At 38.5% G+C, this 16,066-nt stretch overlaps 1 protein-coding gene across 2 annotated transcripts in view; it reads right to left on the reverse strand.

Moving 5' to 3' along the window:
• LOC124300384 (neuroligin-4, Y-linked) overlaps nt 1-16,066 on the reverse strand; it is a 221,928-nt gene that overhangs the window by 17,953 nt on the left and 187,909 nt on the right. For both annotated transcript variants that reach the window (XM_046754447.1, XM_046754446.1), the window contains 5 exons: nt 14,033-14,230; nt 11,269-11,384; nt 9,126-9,358; nt 2,418-2,630; nt 568-706 (listed from right to left, as the gene is read on the reverse strand). In XM_046754447.1, coding sequence (XP_046610403.1) covers nt 568-706; nt 2,418-2,630; nt 9,126-9,358; nt 11,269-11,384; nt 14,033-14,230 — 899 coding nt within the window. The remainder of the gene's footprint in view (nt 1-567; nt 707-2,417; nt 2,631-9,125; nt 9,359-11,268; nt 11,385-14,032; nt 14,231-16,066) is intronic.

Consider the following 16,066-nt stretch of genomic DNA (forward strand, 5'->3'; position numbering starts at 1 on the left):
TTACCAAAAAAGGATCGACGATAGCGCAAAATGGTTAGGCCTACCTCGTTTTTCGTAATTCCAACAATATTCGAACAGTTCTTTCAACGATACCTGTTTTACTCAATTTTTCTAGTTACTATAACGAATCAAATTTTCCTCAGTGTAAGAGCATTGCGAATGTCAGAAGTAAGAATTTTTGGTCCTACGATTATACCGTTTTGCTCGTGGAAAACTCGGAAATCGCTTCAACAATTTCTCTAAAAAGTTGGTGAACTTCTAAGTTTAACCGATTTTCGAATTAAAAATAACTCAGGAGCAGCCCGTCCAATTTCGCTTAAAATTTAACTTGTTCTAAGCTAGGACAAACCGCACATAATGCGACGATATTCACAAAAATTTGTTGATCAATTCTCGAGATTATCGTCGGAGAATAAAAGTCGAATGATTTTTAAACCCCAATACGTCGATATCAGGCGAAAGCTCGAGTCAAATTCTTAATATTTCGTTTATAAGATTGTCGGATAACTTCACTTCATTTATCCGAGGAACTACTCGAAATTAAGTAACATCAGGTGTTCTACTCACTTGGGGATAATCGCCGAACTTTGTTTGATAGTCGAATACGTAGAGGTAGGAATTCCGGTGCGTTTGACTGTGAAGATCCGCAGTCCGCGTTGCTGGAGCGACGGTATTTGCATCTCCCAAGGCTTCAACGGTCTCGTCTCTGCAATTATGTGCGTCAAGGATGTAAATAAATGGCACAAGCTCGTTGATTGTTCGCTCCGAATTTCGCTTGACTATGTCATCATTGCCGCTGGACGGTTAATCGAGTGAGAAATCGAGCGAAGAAAATTTGTTCGCCCCGAAAAGCTTTGCACGTATTTAACTACGGTTCTCTCTGCTGTTTTTTTCTTATTCTTTTGTTTTTTTCGATTTTCGGGCAAGGGTTACATTATTGTTTCTAAAATTTTTTCTCGCTCGTTGCAAATCGGACGGTATTTTTTGTTCTTTTTTTTTTCCTCGCCTGTAAAAATTTGCCAAACTATTCTGAAATCGCGAAATAAGGTGTTCACAAATTATGTGATATGTTTCAAAAGATCGTGAAATATTCGAAATTACGTTGATAATATTTGAAAATTTGATCACGTCGTTTGAATTTTTTAATTCTTCAATTGTGAGTTGAATTGACAAAGTTTTTTTTTTTTTTTTAAATATTGCAAAGTTTGTGAAAAATATAGACTAAATTATTTTGAAATGCTGCGAGGTTTGGAAAAATGTTAGAATATTGAACAACGAATTTGTTTGATATTGACAGTTTAATATTTTCAAATACCGTTGATTTTATAAAATCTTTGACGAAACGATTTCAACCTTTTCGAATGTGAGAAACAATAAAAATAAAATGAAGAAAAAAAAAAATAAATAAATGAACAAACGATTCAAAACCGAAATCCAAACAAAAAATTCGAGGGGAATTCAAAGCCTCGTTTACAAAGCAGCGAAATACACGCGAGGATCGATGTTTGAACTGAAAGTAACAAAGTCAACAGTCAGGAACATGTCACACGCGTCAAGTATTACAAATGGATATTCGGTGGGATGATTACCGGCCTACCAGTATGCCTACCTCATATCAAACGTTCGAAAAAGGGTGAGGATTTCGTCGAGAGAGTTTTCACAACTGACACGAAAACGTGTCCGATAAATGAGGTTAAAACGCGTAAAACCTGTTTCAAACAATATATAGAGAATCAGAAACAAAGTGTAACGAACGAAAGCATTTTCAAATAACGAATAAACAAATCTGGCTCTGAGATTGACGAAGTTGAATTCCGTTAAAGAGTTGAAAATTGACTCGAAAAGAAACAATCAATTCAAAATACTGTTTCGCTGTTTTCTTCAAAAATTGTGATTAAAAAAACTGTACTCGAAACAGAATTTTCGTTATTACTTCGATTCACTTTCATTTTAATTTCGGATCACGTAAATATTACAACGATTAAATTTTTTCCGCGAACTTCAATTTACCGAAAAAATCAAGTTTGGTGAAATCTATACCCGTCATATAATGGGGAAATCTTAATGCTTCGTTTCTCAAAAAAAAAAATATATATATATATATATATATTCGTGGTATGTCGAATTATTTCTAAACACAAAACGAGTTATTATTTACCGAAATCGGACGAACCGCAGGAATTTGGCATTGATTAAAGATGCTTTATGTAATTCGAATTCTCTCAAATTATCCATTTTCCAAACCAACTCAGAGATTGATTCGGCTGCTCAAAGTTCTAATAATCTCTTTCCGACCGTTTTCTTTTTGTTAAAATTTTTAGTGAACCTTAATCACCGATGTTGTAAAAATTTCCATGTTTCACTTAATTTCTGTTCAACGTCACTCACTTCTCGTACCACGAAATCTTTCCTCTCACCTGATATTTACAGGATGTTGAACCGGCCTCTCCCAGTCCGTGTACTCGTTTATAATAGTGGCCAATATCTCTGGCTGATGATAAGTGTAAGTATTGCGAACGAATTCTCTCAGTATCTCAGTCCTTCGGTCAGCCTCGATTCCATACTGCGCGTTTTCGGCCGTAAGATAAAAGTACGCTTCCGATTTCACCACTCCGACCATAAGATCGTACCTGAAAATCAAGGAGCATTGATTTATCAAAACTTAGCCTCATCGTTTCATCTTCAAAATTTTCTCCGTCCTTTCATAGAGCAAAAAGTATCGAAGAAAGACACGAGCGGAATTTTAAGAACAATCAGCGTCGTTTCAATGGCCAACAGTCAAACGGTTCGAGAACAATTTAGAATAAATGTAACTGAACATAATATCCAAATTTCTGTAATTTGTTAAATTTCTCTCACTAAATATGACACAAATTTTTGTAATATTAAAATTTCAATTTTCATGTATCAAAAATTTATTTCTTACTTGTAATTTGCACATTTTCTTTCGGTGAATAATACGTTAAAAAATTGTTAAATCAAACGAAAAATTTTATTCGATCTACCGGGACATTTTTTTTTTCTAACCCGTTAAGGCTAATCGACCTGCGCAACAGCTGTCGTACATTTTGCCGTCCAAAGTAAAGTTTCTTCGACATAGAAAATGTATACATGTATTTGTATAAGTTTGGCCGCGCTGCTCGACAGAAAGTTTTGGAAGGAAAAGGGAGGAAGGGAAAAGAAATACCGAGTATTATGTACACATACGTCTAAGAAAGTCAGGGACAGTCAGGGTGCAATACCGTTTCAGGCTTGTGTATATAATATATATATATATATATATATATATATATATATGCATCTATAAATATGTATACACGTATGTATGTATAAATATAGAACATACGTTGTACCAACTACTATTCAAAGACCGAAGAGCAGCAGGTTTTAACTCGAGTATTCATAGCTGTTTGTTAAGGGTATGTACGAAGTTGTGCTTCCTCTTTTGCTTTTTATTTTACCATCCTTCCCCGCGGCCAACCTTCTTTTTTCTTTTCATATACCTTCTAGTTCTACGCTCGAGTAGCGCCAACTTCAACCCTCTTAAAGGATCGTCGCATCGAGTTACCGCACAGAATTGTACGTTAAATAAATGTAAAAAAGTAAACTTGTTGAGATTTTTATTCTTGAAAATTGAAATCACAGAGAGAAAAAAAAGAACGAAATGTTGCGGAGAAACAAACCTCAAACGTATACGTGAGGAATTCCATGCGAACCCGACCAGCGTCTGATTTTTTCACTAGTTTGTAACTTTCTTTTAATTTTTCTGCAATTTTTTCCAAATTTTTCATACAGCTACTAAATTACTTATGATTACTTAAAGCGATTTGGAAAATTCTGAAACAATTCAGGATATTGTTTCAGAGTTTGGACGATTGTATCATAGAAAAAGTTTGTAACAAAATAAAAAATGGTGAAGATCAGATGTTGTTGGATTCGTACGGAATCTTCCATATATTTTGGAATTCTCTATATATATACGGCAGTGAATAATTCAGTTGAAGTAATTCCGACGCTTTTATTCTACGGAAGGGCGGGGGGAAAAAAAAGGGAAAATGAGACATCGCGACGGGGAAATTGAATCAATTGATTGTGAGACGAGGTTATAATTTTTCTTTCTTCTTCCTCTTCTTATCGCTCTCCGCCTTTTGTCAATACGCAGACCGGTTAGCTAGATGACAGCATCTGCACAGGACGGCGAAATAAAGGGAGAAGAGAAGCAGGAGGGTGGCTGATTTAACTGGGTAAACTCAATTTCCCAAGATGTGTATAAGCAATATCGCGTCGCGATACGTCGCCAGTAATACGTTATATATGTATATATATATATATATATATCTAGATATTGCCGGTTTCGATCATCCGGAAATTTTGCACGCGTTGTCGGTGTTTCCTTTTTTCTTATCTCTTCTTCTTCTTCTTCTTCTCCTTTCGTTTTGCATGATACTTTCAAATGTTTATTGGTTTCTTTTTTTTTTTTTCTTTCTTTCCAGTCTGTACATTATTTCTTTGCATTTTAAATAGAAAGAAAGAGGGTAATGACGAATTTTCTTTTCTCACGTCTTTCCTTCCATTCGAAAAAAAAATAAATAATAATTTGTTATTCCGATTCCGCGTATTGGATGTTATACCTGCTTCGGAAACTTTCAACGTCGTCACGCGATTCTCAAATTTGTCAAAGATCCGACGTTGCATTGATTTGCCGATAATAAGTGTGTACGGAATATTTTTGAATACGTTACAGAACTGTAATCGTTGAAACGATGATCGATCGGTATCATCTGTTATTCATAAATTCTAGAGAGATTTGAAATTTTTTTTTTACGAATTAACATGCATAGCAAGCCTTCCGAAAGTAAGGTTTTGAAATTTTGAATACTCGGTATCAAAGTTCAATCTGTCTATCAACTGTTCTGTTCACATGAATTGATTATTATCTCGACTCAAAGTGATTTCTGCCTATCAAAGGGAATCTACAGCCTAATTCCAGAGTTACCCACCTTACTTTTCGCTTCTGATTCCCAATGTTCCCGACAGTGAAATAAAAACATTCGAGGAAATTGATCGGAATGGAACACAAAGAATCGCGACACCCTGAAAGTTGAAAGAAAAAGATTTTAAAAAAACATAAAAATAAACCACAGATTACAGTATGAATTGTACGAGATGAAAATGAACGACGTGTTCATCGAGTTATTTTATATGAAAACGGCTCGAATCAGATTCCGTTCAATTGTGGATATCGGGTCGGGGAAGCGGAGGGCCGAACGTCAATATTCCATTGGAATAGAATATCTTTTCCAGGCAAATAGATGGCGGGATAATAGAGTTCAATAGTTCAATAATTCCAATTCAGAATACGTGAGGCGATGGCAAAGAAGGCACCTCAGATAAAATTCAATCGTAGGATTTGCGACTACGATATATATATATATACATATATTATAGGTATCTATTCCATAATATATAAGATATAATATTGTCGGTATAGATTTTCACAACACGATTGTAATATTTATTATTATTCGTCGTGCGTAGCAATAAAAATTTCCATTGTTTCAACGATGTTCAAAATGAAAGACGAAAGACGTAAAAGGGCGACGACTGAATTTTCATTTTATCTTCTCTCGACTTTCCGTTACATACAATGCATTTACACATACATGTATATATGTGTTATATGTATATATATATATATATATATGTATGAAAAAGATTGGAAAGAGGAATTTTGCCCGGTATTGAAGCTGCAGGTGCCCGCCGTTCTAAAGGCTAGACGACGAGCTAGGTCAGTTACTCTATGCGAGCCGAGGCCACGTTTAGAAAATTTATATTCACGCCTCGCAGTTCGCCACAAAGGTAAGAGGAAAAAAATGAGATAGAAGAGAAAAGAAAAACGAAATCATAGGAGGTAAATGGGGAAGAAAAAAGTAACCTGAATAAAGAAGACGAAGAGATGTGAGGTGAAAAAAAAAAACAACAACAACACACACACACACGCGCGCGCGAAAAAAAGTTGTTAAAATAAAGTAAAGTAAACCTCTCGCCGCTTTTCACGCGCTTGCAACGCGATGACGAAGTTGAGGTTTTCATTCTCTTCGTTTTATCCGTCCAGGGTCCACCTGCACTGACTCGCAGACACGGATTTTCACACGGAATTCAAACCCGGGGTTATAGAAAAAAAAAAAATAAAAAAAAAACAAGAAAAATACTCCGGATGCGGATTTTAGAAATTCTTATTATACTCACATGAATGTTTCGTTCTACGGTATCAAATTGCAGTGGGCGAAAGAGAAAATTAAATCAGCAGCAGGCAAAAAAACAAAAACAAAAAAAAAAAAAACCGCAAAACATGTATGCAAATTTTATGAATTCTCCTGTACCTTTGTGTTTAATAAAAGAGAACGGTGGAATTTGTTTCACAACTTCGTACGAAAAATTCGTCAAGTTCTTTGATAACTTTTTGAAGAAGATAAGGAAAAAAAATGCACGTATAAATAAGCAAGACAGAACTGAAATAGAAAAACTTTCCCGCGAGTCTTGGTTAGAAATTTTTTGTTCAACTTTTGTCGGTAGAAAATTCATTTTATTTCCTCGTTTTTCAGTAAATTTCACATCGAGATGATTAGTTTTCGAGTCGAGTTTCTTAAATTCGAAAAATTGAAATTCCAGCTAAAGCAATGAGAATCAATCGGCAACGCGTGCAATGAAATTAATTTCTCGTTGTAAGATTTCGCGGTAAAGGCAATATTTATTCTTACGGAAACAGTTATGCAGAGATGGAGGAAAAAGAAGGAAAAACACGAGTTACAAACAATATCCGTAACGTTAGCTAGCCAACAATAACACGGATCCTTTCGGAGGTAACGAGGTTCGGTTATGGCTGTGTGTCCACCGATCGCTATACATGCCCCATACAGGCTAGAAGTATACTCGCGGCGTGCGATCTTGCAGTTAATTTTTACGACAATTTTTCCTACCACCCCTCCGACATCGAAGCAGCAGCAGCAGCAGCAGCAGCAGCATCAACCGGCCTTCGTTAACTGTATTTTTCTACTGTAATCACGCCTCTTTAGGTTTTACGACACTCGGTATTATACCTACTCTCATCCCTCCCATCCTTTTTTTTCATTTTACAGTTGAAACGAAGGCTTCGCCTTTTTTACAAATCGACTGAAATTTTTTCACCCACACAGCGATACCAACTTCCGGTAATTCTGCTGCTGCTGCTGTTCCCGTTGCTACTGCAGTTGAAACGAAGTTTCGCTTTTCACGTTCAGAGGGTTAAAAAATGTATACACGATACACGCGGAAACAGAAGAGAGAAGAGGAGAGAGGGAGAAGATGACGAAGCGAAAAAATTCACCCAACTGGAAGACTAAAATTCAGTCGGTTAGCTACGCTGAAAGTGATAATAAACAATAATGCGAAATAAACGAATTAACTAATAAAATCTACATAACGTAAGAAAATAATGAAATTTGCGTAATAATTTTATTTTTTTAACAATTATCAAGACACTGTGAGAAAAATCGTTGGAAGCAAATAAAAAAAAAATTGCGTTTCCTGTCAGACGAGATGAAATTATCAATCGCTTGTAACTCGCGTTAAGATTACAGATTATATCCGTGTTAAAATTTTATGAACTTTTTTTTTTTTTAATAACTTTTGTACAGTGTCCGTCCTTGTATCTGCACACGGATAAGTTTCGTTAGATAAATATTAACGGGTTTGCGGAATGCCGGGTATATTATATTAAACGTCATTTGTTATCGGGTGCGCCTGATTTACCCCCGAGGGTTGGATGGTGCTAAAATTTTCCCCCGTAGCATAATATAGACCTCCTACATATGTATATTGATTGATCTGATCTGGCTCGGTTTTCCAATATCGGCCGACGCCTGGCTGCTCGTTCATTTGTGGAGTTTAAATGACAGTCGCAGCACCAGCAGCAGGCTGCTAGAATTGATCTTTAGATAGCGTACGTATCTCGATCCCCCCCCACCTCCCCTTCGCCGGGATGCGATGGAACGACGACCCAGATTTCAGCGTCTCTCTTTTACGTGTGGGAAAAAAAGCACATCGTGCAAGCTCGCCGATCGAAGCCGTATCCGGCTAACGCGAATCCTTCATCGTCGTCACGTCGTTTGTTCAATCGCTGTCTCTCGGTTTTTTTTTTTTTTTTTTCGTTTCTTTGTTCATAACTTCTGTTCTAAAAAATTTTTTTTTTCTTCATTTCCTTCCATTTTTTTTTTTTTTTTTTTTTTTTTTCAATTCAAACTTGCAATTATTTCCGTACGCCAGGTAATAATTGCCACGCGTCTCGTTGTTATTTTTCGAACTCGAATCGGACGGTGATTGTTTATTTTTTTTTTTTTTTTTTTTACTCGATACCTACCACCGGTTACACAGGACATACAGCGATATTGCGAAGCTTCAAATTATCAAAGCTTCTGCAATTTGATTGCCAATTTTACAACGGCATGTTCCGTACATATCGTGCATATTACGGCCAATTTGCCGCGGACGTTGTCTTTCTCTTTGCAATTTCGAAACCCCGAAGTGTGACAGGTAGGTGAAATTCAATCGCGGGCACAAAAAAAAAAAAAAAATACGGTTGTAACAATAATGGTAATTAATGAACGGAGCGGTAACGATCGCTAGCAACGTAAAAGGGTGCTCCAATATTTCCCATCGGCTTTGAAGTGGACACGGTTGGAATGCACTCGCACGTCGTGTCTGCTATTTGATTCAATTATTATTCACCGGCTGCAGATCCTCTGCGAAAGGCGAGGAAAAAAATTCATTTCATTTACGGACGAGGAAGAGAAATTTTTCGCTGATTGTACCAGAACCTCTTTTTGTCATATCTTTTTGCCTCTTCTGTTTCATTGAAATTTATAGGAAATATATTTCACCGCGAACTTGTCTCCTCAGTGTCGAGGAATGATAAGAGTACGTAAAAAAAGTAAAAAAAAAAAAAAAAAAAACAACCCGACACTGTGCACCAAATTTGATGAGAACTGTCGTGATTTTCGAATCGGAAATTGCAATAAAAATTTATTCTCTTCTTATGGTGTCGAAAGGAAATGAAAGAGAAATATAAACGTGACATGTAATCTTACCTCGACAATTTGGCGACTACGTCCTTCCTGAGCAGGATATTGTTAAGGGTGTTTATGGTGTCTACTTGGAGGGTAAAATCCTGGTCGTCGGGATCACCGGGGTCTATAACGACGCCATCGATGGAGGGGCCGAAGGCAGGGGCGAAGGCGAGGCCCTGGACGGGGGTTGATAAGAGTGCGTTGAGGGGGACGTCCCTCAAACACCTGAGCAACGCCTGCGGATCGCCAGCGACCTGAAACACCGTATCGTGGATATTCATTTTTGTGAAAAATTTCTTTTTTTTTTGCGATTTACTCCACGCTGCGCGGAATTCCTTGAAACCCCATAAGAATTTCCAAAACCCCATAACAATTTCCGAAACCCCATAAGACCCCCATAGAAATACACCGTAAGAATCATCGAAACCCCATAAGAATTTCGGTGTTTTAAAAAATCATGTCTCGTTCCTACTATAAGTCTTCCTCAAATTTTCATAAGCGAATGGAGTGTGACTGATGCTAGTGATAATAATAAAATCAACAACAACAACGACAACAGTTCAATTATACGAATATAAAGAAGCGCTGGGAAAAAGGTTTTTCAGTTTTATTGAATCGCGACGAAAGGGGACGAATAAATTGTGTGATCGGGGAATAAAAATGTAAAAACGCGGATGATAAACATGGACAGGCGAAAAAGAGAGAAGAAGGAAGAGAAATAAGTGACGAAAAATGAAAAGTCGAACAACCCGATAAAAACAGGTAGGGAGCGAAGATCAATATTTACTCGAAGTGTACACAAGGGGGTTAAATTATTTCGTCGTCGGTTGTAGTAAAGAATCGCTTTACACCCGGATGATTTCTATTCCGTAATTAAATCTCGCTTGGAGCCGTCATCCGCAGAAGCTTGGTGAAAAAATCCCGTGGGAAATTCTTTGCAGATATAACAACAACAGCAACAACAACGTTAGACGACAACGTCGACGTCGAGAGATTGAGTGAATATTTTATTTCAACGTCCCCAGGCGGGTTTGACGTTTAAATAAAAATACAAACGGGGGAATGGAAAAGGAATTAGGGGTAGATACGGTAAAGAATAAAAAATGAATGATTCAAGAATGAATAAAAAAAAAAAAAAAATGGAATATAATATATAACGTCCGATTCCGACTGTCGGGGATTTATTGTTATAACTACCGTTCGCAAAACGTCGTACAACTGCGAATTGTATATTGTAATACGCGTGCGGTTGACTTGACATTTAGGGTGAAAATACATATAATATTAGTCAAATCCGAGTACCTACAAACGATCGGAGTTGGAAATCGGCGATAGGAACGCGGTGAAATTATACGGGGCACATGTGCGCGTGTGTTGATAACGCTATTGTACAATAAACGAGAGATTACAGATGTAGTACGGTGCGTATAAGAGAAAGGGACGCGTTCGGATCACCCATTCGCCTTGTTTAACAATTGTCAGTCGAATGGAGAATATCGTTCGATTTCTACGGAATACCGATTTATACGCACTGACGATTTTACGGCACGTTTCGCTTTACTGTCGAATCTCGAAACTACCTGCAGCCGCTCTTTTCTCTATTTCTCCAGCAATTCGCTGTTTGTAATTCGTTTAGAATCGAACGATCGCAACCGGGAAATAATGATTGATGATAAAAAACTAACAAAAAAAAAAACAGGGTGAATTGGGGATGGTTCAAAAAATTCGATATACATTTTAATAGCAAGTATTTTTTTTTTTTTTACAGTTACCTGAGTCAAGAAGCCAACATAGAAAATAATCACAAGCTAGACACAAGAAAAATAAGAAAAAAATTCTGGATAATTTGTGTGGTTTCTTTGTCAAACAGTCTAAAATCATGACAGGCGCGAACAAATGTATTTCGATGTACCCAATTTTGCGATAATTTGACTATTCATATACATCGCCATGCCAACGTCAATATCTTTGAATATTTGGTCTCCGAAGTGAAAATGAATCGAATGAAAAATTGTGCGACTAAAAAGGTTACAAGGATGATGAAAAAAAAAAAAAAAAATCCCCTCCTTCGGTTTCTTCTCTAACGTCGTGACGTTCACAGGTCGGTGCACCTCGACCTAGTGCTACATATGCGGATGATAATAAATCGATGGGGTCAACTTACCGCAGAGCAGTTGAGATGCCTGGCGACTTGCATCGCGTATCCAGCAGCCCCTCTTATGAGGGCCCAAGGAGATAACGCGCTGCCGGACATCAGGATGCCACGATGAAAAAGCAGTCCTGGAAACGAAAGAAAAAATCATTAGTAACATAACCGCGATCGGCAACCATGTTTTTCATTTTTGTAATCGTTTCAGCCAAACCAAAAAACAAAAAAAAAAAAAAATAAATAATTCGCTAGAATCGACTGTTTGCCAATTTTTCGCCAGTCCGGACATTTTCGAACCGTCAACTCTGTTCATTTCGAACTCGATTGCACCGAGGGCAGAGAAATTTTGGGGTTTTCGGTTTATACCCCGTCGGTATTCGAGCGGTCCGGGTGGTCCCGAAGGGGTAAAATTGTGTTCGAGAGGCTGGATCGAGCCGGTGTACTGATTGTGTTTGGTTAGCCATTTGATGGAGAGCGCGTTACGCGTTAGGGGGTTTAAATAATCCCTCTCTACCTCGGGGCTGATTAAAGGATCTTTTTTACCGGCACGTTGTCGTCGTCGTCGTCGTCGTCGTCCCGGCGACTTAACCGTAGGTTGTAAAGCGTCTTGGTCACGGCCACGAGGCTGCCCGGTTGTCCAGCCGATCCTTTGTCAAACGCGACGGTAAACACAAGCCATCCTGCAGTGGCCGTTAGTGTTGCCGAGCATTAGACCAGCCGGAGTGAGTAACCTCGGATAACAATGAGCCATTATCCGCCCTCCAGCCTGAGTTATGGCCGGTTGAACCACCCTGAGCCACGTATTGACAACGTGTATCCCTCAATTCGTGCCTCCTCATCCGACTCTCCCCCGGGTTCTCACTCATAATAGCGCTCAGGCCTAACCACCCTTCGCAACCCAACTTCGATGATGATACACACCGCGCTGTTTCAGCCTCGTCCACTACCAACAAACGCGTCTTACCCTCTTTGATTACATTGTCACAAGTGGCGGAGGGACCATGATCTGCGTCATCCTATCGCAGTTGCTGTTGTGGTCTGGTCAGCTTATTAACCATTGAAACGCGTTACACCGATTAATATGCATGCCGTGGGTATGTGGTCTACGGTACGTCGATGCAGTTGGGTCGGCCGACGGTGATTGAATGTACTCAGTAAAACGTGTTCTTGCTGTATTATTCATTGCCAGAGAGATTCACAGTTCTGCGGACTGCCTTTTACTGATTTCTAATTCGTCCCGATTGCTTTCAAAGACTCCGACCACATCACGGTGGTCTTGGACCACTTGACGTGTTACTTTAAGGCAGCGTTAACACTGCCTTATGCGAGTTTGCGTCGAATCGAAAGACTCGACGCTAACCAAACTCGAACGTTTTGGCACGTTTCGTTCGGTTTGAATCTCTCTCTCCATCTCTCAATCTTTCACTCTCTCTCTCTCTCTTTCTCGAGAAAGAGAGAGATATCGAGATAGACAGAAAAGGCGATAAAGATAGGGGGATATAAATCGAAGAGGAGGGGGTGAAGACGCGATGGTCGCAGAGGGTCGGGATGGAGAATGATAAGAAAGAAGCCAACAAGCGAGAGACGTTCGACAATAATAGCCGAGGCATATTTCTTGGCGAAGCAGCTCGACGTAGTCCTATAAAGGTTGAGTCATTTCCGGAGGATAGAGAAAAAGAGAGAGAGAGATTGAGCGGCGGGAAGAGAAACGAACAAAAGTCCCCCCGCTAAACGGTATTGGCGTAACGGCATAGTCCTCGAATGAGAAAAAAAAGGAATGAGAATAAGCTGGACCGCGAAAAGAAAAAGAAACAGAAGGAAAAAAACACCCACACATTTCTCGAAAAATGACGCTCAGAAAAAGCGATGCCAGGAACGTCAGACATTTGTACAATCTACCCCGCACGTGGCGAATGAATGCGGGAATGAGATAAGAGTTCCAAGTACAACCGAAGATCTCCTGTCTTCTCATTTCAGTTTTTACTTATTGCCGGCTGTCCATTCTTGCATCAAGCCATACATAGTCTGACTTCAACAATTCATAATCCAAACGTATCAAATGTTCTTTTGTGAATTTTGAAGACTTGAAATGATTTTCAAGATTGATTTCATATAGTTCTGGATTGTTTGAAGTCCGTTCATCCATCGATAGTGATATATGGCCGTGTCTGTGTACAAATCCCGATATCGACATTTACCGACATTTTAGTCACTAGACAGCTCGGAATTGAACCCGGGTTTTTGTCGGAGCTGTGAAGCGGCTAAAATGTCGGTAAGATGTCGGTATCGGGATCTGTACGTAGAAAAAATTGCGATACACCCTCACTTCCATCACTTCGTGTAATTCGTCCAAATTGACTCGTTGTGAATTCTCGCAACTTTTCCGGACTTGGAACGACTCGAAATAGAATTTTTATAAGACTTCGGGTCTGATTCGTTTGAAAGTGGAAGAAGTTTGAAACAGTGGGACCGGTGCATTTTTTCTTGAAAATTTACATATCTATAAAAACAGAAAGAAAGAAAAAGAACCGTGACTCTTCGATTTCTACGATTGGTGAGATTTTGACGGCGGCTTTCGCTTGGATGCGGAACAATTTTCGATTACCTCGGGATTGTAAATCTCGCTCTCTACCAACACTCGCGTGACGTCGTCACGATATTCCCTTACTTCCCGAGGGAACGAGTCGACTGTATTATACGTGTGACGAGGGGATGAACGGGGGGGAAATTGGGAAGGGGAAATACAGGCGTCATCCCGCTCTCGAGGCTCTATGCTTACCATCTGGGACCGCGTGACTCGTCATCAAAAAGTTGACACAGGCTGCTCCGGTTCCGTGGCCGACCAACGTCACGTTTCCCGGATCGCCGCCAAAGTAACCGATATTCTCCTGCACCCAGTGCAGCGCAGCTATCTGATCCATCAGTCCGTAATTCGCCGGTGATCTGAGATGCGCGTCTGTATTAGCGTTTAGGAAACCTGAAACAGACGACAAGCATCGAAGAATCCGGATTAAAAAGACAATTCGAACAGTGGAGTCACATAGTTTTTCTTCTACCTGTCAGTTTTTGAGATGGATAAATTTTTTTTTTTCAATTCGGTTACGTTTTTTTTTCTTCCAGGATAATGTAGATGTATTCAAGGGGAATTCCATGCGAACCCGACTAACGTCTGATCCGCACCGTTTGTCATTTTGTTTAAAGAAATTTCTCCAACAGCCCCAATTTCGAAACAGTAGCCGTGAATTTTTTCTGACCTTCATTCCACTCCTAAATTATTTATAAATCTTGAGAATGATTTTGCCGAGGAACTACTTTACAATTCTTAAAAAATTTTCAAAAACTTTATTTTCTAGTACAAACATCTCATTAATTTTTTTTTTTACATTTTTTTTCAGCTCTTTCAACTGTTTCGGTTAGCTAAATCATTGTTTAAAAGATTTGAAACTGCCCGAAGAATGATCCAAACTTCCGTTTTTCACTTACAATAAGCATGTTTATAGACGGGTTCCATTGTAGAACGATTTTTGTCTATTTTTTGGTAAGTTACCGTAAGTTCAACTTTTTTTTATAAACTTCATAATGAAACCGGTATAGAAATGTTTTAAGTGAAGAATAAAAGTTGTGCTAATTTTTTGGGAATATTCAGACCGTTTAAACAATGTTATAGTCGATCAAATAAATGTAAAAAAAAGTGCTAAAAAAATATGAGAAAAAATTGGCCGATTATGGGCCCGGTCTCGAAATGTTTGGACGAGAAAATGCGATTTTTCGACAATTTTTAGAGAGTTTCAAAAAAGGTCCTTCTCAAAATCTCTCCCATATTTATGAATAATTAACCAGTTGACTAAAAAATCTGGAAGAAATTCAGGACGCTATTTCAGAGTTGGGAAAATTGCAGAATATTTTTTTAACGAAATCAAAAACGGTGAGGGTCAGACGTTCGTTGACTTCGAATTAAATTCTCCATAAGTTGAGAAGAAGATTAACGATTAGAAACGCTATCAAGTTGTATTGTATTTTTTTTCTGTTTTTTCTCAACATCATTAGATTATACCTATTCACAATAGTCTTCCAAGTAAAATGAACCATCGCGGAATAAAATCAAACAAATGCATAAATGGATTTTGTTCATAATTTGATTATCTTAAACTTGTGTATGCTTCAAGAAATCTGATCGTAGAGCTTGCAAGTATAATAAATTGATAATAACGCAACGAGCGACTACGTTCGGTGGGATAATTAATAAGAAGAATCGTTTCCTTTTCAGACAAGCTCTTCAAACGCGTAGTTATAGAAAAACAATAACTGATATACCAGCCACAAGGTGGAAAAGAATTTCCTCTTCAAATTACACGGTAGGTTAATTTCTTTCCGCGGTTGTTTCGATATCGGTACAAATAACACAAATTCAATTTAGAAGCTGTCCGTGATGTGGTTTACTGACGAGTAAAAGGTTTGCTTCATTTTCCTTCGCTACCGTGCACAGCATATATTCGATTTCTACGGTTTAATTGATTGCGATAAAATATCGAGAGACAGACGATAAATGAAAAGAAAGAATACCACGATGCGTGAAACAAAGAACGCGCAGAAAAATTTGAATCAAATCTGTGAAACGGTGACAGAATTGTCTTGCCCACCCTCAGTAAGTATCGCGTAAATTTAATCGTCAACGAAATCTTTATTTTTTTTATCCCTACCCCACGGTACACGGCTATGGTGTTTTGCGTATGGGGTAACGGTGATGTATCGTTTTTAATATTGACGACAGCGTTGGTATTCCGGATTCCGTCGAGGGAAATGGCGCCGGGGC

The sequence above is a fragment of the Neodiprion virginianus genome, chromosome 3 (genome assembly GCF_021901495.1).
Source record: "Neodiprion virginianus isolate iyNeoVirg1 chromosome 3, iyNeoVirg1.1, whole genome shotgun sequence".
Classification (NCBI taxonomy): domain Eukaryota; kingdom Metazoa; phylum Arthropoda; class Insecta; order Hymenoptera; family Diprionidae; genus Neodiprion; species Neodiprion virginianus.